Below are 8417 nucleotides of genomic sequence, written 5' to 3' on the forward strand. Positions count from 1 at the left end.
TTAGGCCATTTTCCAGAGGCAGCGTGAGCCTGTGAGCAGTATAGGTGTGCAACAGATGACTTAATAATCAACATTCAAATTCAACATGGATTACTCTTGTGGGCAAATCAAAGTTCTTTATTATTATTATTATTATTTTTTAGGGATGGGACAAACCAAAGTTGAATGATCACACTGCATTTACCGTCACTTAGGTTTAAAAAATGTTGTTAACAATGAAATGTCTATTTCATAAGACATTTCACATTTCAAACCTCAACGCACATTAAAGAATGGGCTAAAATGAACATCCCATTAAGTATGGGAGTAAAATTAAACATTTAGCCATGTAAAAATACATATAAACCTGTAATTCCATCAACAAGGGTAAGAGTGGAACATCCAGGTTGAAATATAAAAAGCTGTTTGAAATTAGGGTGCAGCATATTACAATGTGGAAGTGACTCACACAAGCAATAGAGTATGCTAGTTGAGGTTGAGAATGGAAGGTTTCATGCCATTGTATATCAGCAGAGAGACCAACCCCTAAAGGGCTTCAAAATGTTGACCTGTTAACATTCATGGAATCTGATTCTTTATGCCTAAAATTGTCAAATATATCACAAATGATGAACCCTTGATGAAGACTACTGTAATCATCCAAGTACAGAGTATTAATACTTTAAAGACCCAAAAGGGTTTTATATACACAAAAGCTTTCTTTAAATCACTCAAAAATAGCTCTTCCCATCCTCTAGGTTACATTTGTTCTCTACACTCAAAACCTTTTCTTCCATTTTCTACAGTTGAAAAAAACAAGAATTGTGGAACAGAAATTAAAGAAATAATAGAATCTATAGAACAGTTGTTACCTGCTAAACATAATGACCAATTACACATTTCTATTGAACCTGCTTCTCATGAAACCAAGCTAGATTCTGTAGTCCATTTCAAACTCAAATGCACTGATGAGTTTCAAGATATCTGTTCAAGGCATCTTTATGTCATCCCTCTTCCAAATTCAAGATTCATTTCCGCAAGCTGCACATTGTACCCATGCTTTATGTCAGTACCAAATCAAGGGTCCAACACAACATTTAAGAGTTCAATGAACATAAGCATATGCATTACATATCAAGAACTGGATAAACAATTGCAGAATCAAACATAAGCTGAACAAAGACAAAAAGGCCATATGGACTGTTGCCAACAAGTGGACTGCTATACAGTGAAAAGTGGACAATATGCTGGATCATTGCTCTGTTCAAATTTTCCTAAAGCACAAGGACTTCAGGGAGAAAAATGTGGGCCATCCATGAAATACACCTTTAAATCTATTTCGACCACAATTTACACTGTGGAGAGTTACAAGATGAAGGAGGTCATAATCTGATGAAACAAGTAAAGACAACTCTCACTAGGCCATTGATAATGGATCGAAAAAAGAGATACTAAATTGACTGGGCTCTCTCTCTCTCTCTCTCACACACACACACACATATGTAAATGGAACCACTTACGGAACAAATATGTTAGACCTGTATGACTATGAGAGGAGAAGAAGCAGTGCATGGGTTGCATTGAATACATTATCAATCGAAGGATAACTTTGAGCGGTTAATAATATATAATTGTCGATTAAAAAATTCCCTTCATGGGCCATAGAACATTGTCAAATATTGTAAATTTTTAATTTTTTTTATTCATTCAAACATTGGGTAAATAAATCACTTAGAAATATAGAATTAGTTAGTTAAATGTTGAAAGGTACCTTTTAATTATGCCTTATCACATTTATCTTTACTCTCATCCTCATTCTTCCATTCACTATCATCATCATCATCACCCATTTCACCTCTTCCATCATTTCCCATATCACTTTCGCTTGCTGTTTCCCATTCTGAATCATCACTGTCTTGGCCATAAACATCACCAGCATCTCCTTCATAGTGGACACCCCCATGTTTGATAGCTGCCTCTCTAAATAACCAGGCAGCACGCATCTGCTTCTTGACTAGGCGCTCCGCATAGTCAGGAACTTTATTGTGCCTCAAACATAGATCAGGGTCATTTGATTGAGAGCATTCATTAATGAACAGAATGGCATCTAACAAGCTCTCTTTAGCTAGTCCCAGCATGTCATAAGCCTGAGCTCTTCTCCAAAGGCTTTTTGCATGACGATTAAGAGGGTTGTGAAGACAAAGTGCATGTGTAGCATCACTTATAGCAGCCGAGGGTTGTTGTAACAGAAGATGACACTGAGCTCGATTACTGTATAGAACAACTCTCTCTTTTTTGGATCTCATTGGACACAATGACAATGCTTCAGAGTACTTTGATGCAGCTCCAGATATATTTCCTGATGAGAACAAGGAATTTCCTTCAAGCTTGACCACTAATGCTGCAGCCTGCTTGATATGTAGATCTTCCTTTGGCATATTCTTTTCCCATTTCATTCTTTGTTTTGAGTTTAACAATTCCCCAATCAGTTCTTTTGTGTGGTTACTGACAGAGTTACGCCCTGTCCCTTGTGATTGAATACAATCCTGAAGAACATTAACAATGGAATCACCAAGCTTTTTTTGATCACCCAGAGCTTTGATCTCTGCAAGGTCTATCAGGGCAGGAACTGCCTTATCGATCACCTATAAAAAAGGTAAAGTAACAATAAGAAAACAAAATTCTAAAGTTGAATATCCAAAACAAAATATTTAATGGTTATTACAATCCCTATTTGGAGATGCATTTCTAGCATCAAGCTATTGGTTTCCTTCTATATGAAATGACATAATGTTGCAATTTCATCAGCACTTGTTAAACTGGATGATTCATCTCCCCTGGAAGTTCGAACTTAAAACATCCACAAATCAAAGAAAATGAAATACTTATTGTCATTTAATAGGAACAAGTATTAATATGTACAATGGATTGTGATAGTTAGCATTATGTTAGAAAACTTAGAATAATGTAAAAATTGCATTATTTGTACTTTGCATCCTGTGGACCATGCTTGCTACATTACCTGATTGAACAAATTTGAAGAAACCACCTAAATGGAGCTTCTCTCTCTCTCTCTCTCTCTCTCACATAGACTCATACTTATATGCAGATCCACACATATACTTTTCATTATTATAACTCATATCATTCCTAGTGAATTTTCCGCACTCTTTCACCGAGTACAGAGTATAAACATGTAGATATGCATGCTTTGATTTTTTGATGATTTTTTTGCACCTAAACAACATAAATCAATAGGTTGTTGCAATAAAATGCATGGATAGAGCAATCAGTACTCAAATTTAAAAAAAAAAATGCAGAATATGAAATGTCTAGATCCTTAAAACATAATCCTTGAGGCACATTGTCAGTCGAAATCCTTAATGGGAATGAGTTCACAAGATGATCTTCAACATCTCATTCACTAATTAGAGGGTAAATTATACCAAGTTCCACTGTTCCAAAACCTTAACGTTCACTCCAGCAGTAATTTCCAAAGTAAGCAAGATGGTCCATCAAACATCACTATTTGCATCCTCAATAACATAAACGAATTGAAAAACTATTATAGTAAACAAATGTTACTGCATTGAGAGTTACAAATGAATTTGTGCTAAACAAGAACAGGACAGGAAGGAAGTTCAATAGTATGCAGTTTAAGCAGTTTTCAATAGAAAATCAAATAAATATAATTATCATCACAACTCAAAAGAAAGTTTTCATGGCAACAACGATACTGGAAAACAAAAAGAAAAAGAAAAAAGAACATGTCATGTAGGTATTCCATTTACCTTATGGCAAGTATTTGGATCTTGAAGCAACCAAAGAAGACAATCTATAGCCATATACTGCCAATCATCTGACGAGCTAGCAATGTTGCACAATGCCTCAATTATACCAGGACAGCTAGCAACAGGTCCCCTACCAAGCTTATGATGACAAATTGTTCTCAATAAACCAATACCAGCAGGTGAATTCTCATTAACAAGTCCACCCCACATGCCTGGCAGTTTTACTAAGAATTCAGGCTTGCAAATGGTAGGAATAAACTCAGGCTTGAAAGCAAAACAATTAATAAGCTGAAGTGACCAGCATTGCAACTGACTAGCCCATTCCTCCGCTTTCCTGGACTCCATTTCAACACCTCCCATGCCACGAGTAAGCAAATCACAATGATAACTTAGCCTTCTATCAACATACTGGTAAAAATGAGAGTAAACAATTTCTAGTGAACTCATTGCAAGTTGAATGGAAAGCTCAAGTATTTCACCATGACTTGCTACAGAAGGAAAAGTGCTGGCATATGTAGCCAAGTGTCCTAGAGCTCGTACTGCCACTCTCTGTTCAACCCATGTCAATCTCCCCCTCAAAAGCTCAACCAGGGGAGGAATTACACCAGCGTGGACAGCACTTTCCGCAAATTCTTCCATATTCATGGTGTAGGATCCAATGATATGAGCAGCATAATAAGGAATGTAGATGTTCTGATCGAGAGAAAGCCACCTGCGATTCTTTAAACCCTTCCATATAAGTGCAGCCATGCATTCAAATATTCCCAACTCAATGAACTCAGGATCATTGGGATGTGCCATGGCAGTGTTCCAAAGACCACTGATTGGGAGAACCTGGCCATCATCATCCTGTGAAGGAAGTTCCCTGAAAAATTTCAATATACTTGCTCTGCGCTTGCTTGGATTTCCTTCCTTCATGACGCAGAAAAAGCATCCTGGGTATGGACAGTCTGATGATACTTTGTCCATGCTCAGAGCCTCAGATATTCAACTTGATAGAATTCACACACCACCAAGTCAATTCTTCATTGAATGGTGAATCGCATAAATACTTTAAGCACTGCATAAAAATGACACCTCAGTTTCCAAAAATAATAGCATGAACTAATAACAATGGCAGCGATAAAAAAAGGTCCACATCTTGTCTTTCTGTATGATAAAAGTTCACATTCTCGCAACCATTCAAATAGAAATCAAGGTTTTTAAACAAGCGAACCTTACCAGCTTTACGTTAAAAATACATAACTTCCATTCTGCATATTCAAATAAGTGGTACATGTTGCAGAAGTTGCAAACGATTGTTAAAAATGCACAAAAATGTCCAAACTTAAATTTAAATTGTCAGTAAAACAAGTGCTGTATTTTCCTCATATTCCTATTTCCAGCTCAAAATCATTAAAAAAAATGTGGCTGACTAACTAGGTAGCATTATTCTCGTGACATCCCATTATCAATTTCCACACAAGCCCTTTCCAGGAACTTTCAGGTACTTTCCATTATGCACTAATTATGAAATTGCAGGGTGCAAACAACTTAACTGTCACTCCCATTTTTCCTGAGAGAGTTTCCCAAAGTGTATGTGCATGGGAATTGATACCCGATATCAAAACAGTTGGTTATGACAGCAGAAGTTGATTATAATCATATCAAAATTCACATGATACAAAAAATTGAAATACCAAATTTTTATTGCTGTCGCATCAATATACTCAGCCATTAATTATTATTTTTTAAAAGAAACCTTTAATTTTGAGCATTTGAATTCTTTTTAAGTACAGAAGCAATTTCTTTAGCAGTTTGAACTAACCATAAAGACCAATTATCTTATCTAGTCAATTAACACGAAAGTAGGTCATAGGAAAGAACTTAGCAGTAAACAAACAGTATTACAATCTCTTCTCAAACAAACACAGTAAACCACTAAATCGATTAGATCTAAAAGAACCAAACTTTAATGCATTAAACTAAAAACAAAGCCGACCCAAGTCCTTAAATAAGATCCAAAATCCATAGTCCACCCATCCCATATAACAACAAAACCCAACCAGAGAAAAGCTCCACCATAAATGCTATGCTATGTATGCTGGTAAAAGTCGAGAAAAAAGTAAGGATTTTGAAAACAAGAAAATAAAAGCAGAAAACATTCAAGGAAAAAAAAAACAGAGTAACAGAGAATTAAGATACCTAGGAAGATTAGGTTTCCGTAAAGGCTAGAGAGAAGAAGAAGAAGAAGAAGAAGAAGAGGGAATGGCACTAAAATTCTCCAGCGAAAACGCCAAAAGAAAGAAACTTTCTTTTTGTGTTGTATGAAACGAGATTACAAAGTACAAACAGCCGCTTTCTTCGTCTCCTGCTGCAGAGCGGAAACGCTAGAGGAGAGAGAGAGAGAGAGAGAGAGAGAGAGGAAAGTGAGTAGAGGTGGAGTTGACAGAAAATGAGGATGGAGCTGCTTCCTTTTGATTTGTTTGATTCTGACAGAGGAGAGTGGGAGTAGGATCATGTAATGATTTGCATTACTGTTTTAATGAAATAGCAAAAATTCATCAAATGATTAAAATTTCCATTTTCTTAAATCAAATATTCCCTTCATATTATAAAATTAGGTTCACTTTCTTTTTATCTATTTTAAATTATAAATTATTTTTTATAAAATATCTTTATTTATTATTTTATTTTATTTCAATTAAAAATTAAAATTCGTTAATTTTATATATTTTAATAATATAAGTTATTTATTATAAAATAAATAAAATTTATTAATTTAATTATATTAATTATATGTTATAGTTTTCTCCTACTTTTGCACTGGTTTGCACGCGCTTAAATGTAAACTAAGAGATGGCTGCTGAGTTTGGAAAAATTTTTCTTTTTCAGGTTCGCCTCATTTTATTAGCTTATTAAAAATTATATAATATACCATCAAGCATAGTAATTTAGTAAAATAAATTTATTCTATATTGATTTTAATTTTTATATTAATATAATAATTAAATATTATTTTTATTTAAAAATACAATAAAAATAAACGACGAATTATTCAATAAAAAATAGTACATTATTTATATATTTTTTAATTATAATATTGTATAATTTTCCGAGATAAATAAGAGCGTGGAGAGGGGGAGGGAAAGGGAGCGCGTGGAGAAATGGAAATGGAAAGAAAAAGGCCAATTGGGTAGCGTAGCATAATTGTGGCAACAGCAACAAAGATGGCTTTAGTTTGTGGATTTTGGTCCCATTTCCCTCCACGCCTGTCTATTTGGTCCAACTTCGTCTTTTTCCTTTTGAATTTCATGCTCCCAAATGACAATAGTACCCTCTTAAATTTCCTAAGCACAAATTATTTTTATATATAATTTTATGCATAAAATATGAATAATGCTATTTGTTTTTATGAGATTATTTTATTAGGAATTAAAGCTAAATGAGAAATTTCAATGTAGTTTATTTTTTATTTAATTTATCTTAAAAATTTTAATTTAAGCTTAATTTTACTTAAAAACTAAAAAAATAATCTATTTAATTTTTAGATTTAAATTAAGAACAAGAAATTAAGTAATTTAGTCTCAAAATTAAAAAATTAAATTTCTTAATTTTTTATTTAAATTAAAAAATTTAATCAATAAATTTAAATTTCGGGCTAAATTAAATTTAAATTAAAATTTTAACTTAAATTAAATAAAAAATTAAAAATGTGCTAAATTAAATTTTTTTAATAAGTACATGAATTAAATTAAATATTTTACTACATTATTAATTATATTTTTATTAAAAAAAAATTAAAAAATACTCTCGGTGCATTAATTTTTAATATATTATATACTCATAAAAATATAGTTATTCCATAAATTATGGGATATGGATTCCATCTCATTGTGAAAGAATGAGTAAGTGCTTTGAGGACACCTAATAAAATCTCTTTTTAAAAAAATATTTTTAAATTCATATTAAGATTTTATTTTGTTTACTTTTATTATATTATTTTTTTTAATTTTCATAAAAAGAAAGGCTGGGGTAAAATAGAATATTTAAAAATTTGAGAATAAATAAGTAATCATGAGTCATTCTCAAAGTTCATGAGCCTTGGCATTTGATTTAAAAGCTTAATCATTTCAATGGCTTTGCCAAATAAGAGAAAATCTGAATTAATTTTATTTCTTTCAAACACTTACAAAATTTCATTTATGTGAAATTAAGAAAGATATCAAATTTGAAATAAAAATAATAAATAAATTAACGATTAAAATAAAATTTAATCAATTTTTTTAAATATAAATAAAATTTATAGTTAAAAGTCATATAGTACTATCATTTTTATTATAAATTTTAGCAGCTGAATATTCATAATTTTTAAATAAATGTTCAAATTATCATATGTACTAATCATTAAAAACTCAACTACTTAATTAAATAAGCACTGGCTAGTATTTCAAATTGGATAAATAAATTCATGTTTTGGACTCACACATATAAATATATTCCATCAGAAAAAAAAAGGAGAAGTCTGAGATTTTCAAATTTGAATTTCTTATTCATATGTGTATCAATATAATGATGAAAATTATTTTTTTAATTGTTATTAAACTTAGTTATACGATTATCATAGATAATAAGATTCATGTTTAGGTGTCCTGTCAAATGGAGTGA

General features: G+C 32.1%; 1 protein-coding gene across 2 annotated transcripts; it reads right to left on the reverse strand.

Moving 5' to 3' along the window:
* Positions 1-278: 278 nt before the first annotated feature.
* On the reverse strand, positions 279-6259 carry LOC110662084 (uncharacterized). 2 transcript variants are annotated; one of them, XR_002496250.2, is made up of 5 exons: positions 5955-6259; positions 3771-4830; positions 1751-2624; positions 852-1020; positions 279-548 (listed from the first exon to the last, which is right to left on the reverse strand). XR_002496250.2 is itself a non-coding variant. In XM_021820958.2 (4 exons), exons 2-3 carry the CDS (start codon positions 4737-4739, stop codon positions 1758-1760), a joined length of 1836 nt encoding a protein of 611 aa, XP_021676650.2. In that variant the 5' UTR covers positions 4740-4830; positions 5955-6259; the 3' UTR covers positions 598-1020; positions 1751-1757. The 2 variants fall into 2 exon arrangements, 1 of the variants encoding a protein (XP_021676650.2); XM_021820958.2 differs by lacking the exon at positions 279-548 and having other exon boundaries at positions 598-1020.
* Between the last annotated feature and the right edge of the window lie 2158 nt (positions 6260-8417).

The sequence above is a fragment of the Hevea brasiliensis genome, chromosome 7 (assembly GCF_030052815.1).
Source record: "Hevea brasiliensis isolate MT/VB/25A 57/8 chromosome 7, ASM3005281v1, whole genome shotgun sequence".
In the NCBI taxonomy this organism is placed as follows: domain Eukaryota; kingdom Viridiplantae; phylum Streptophyta; class Magnoliopsida; order Malpighiales; family Euphorbiaceae; genus Hevea; species Hevea brasiliensis.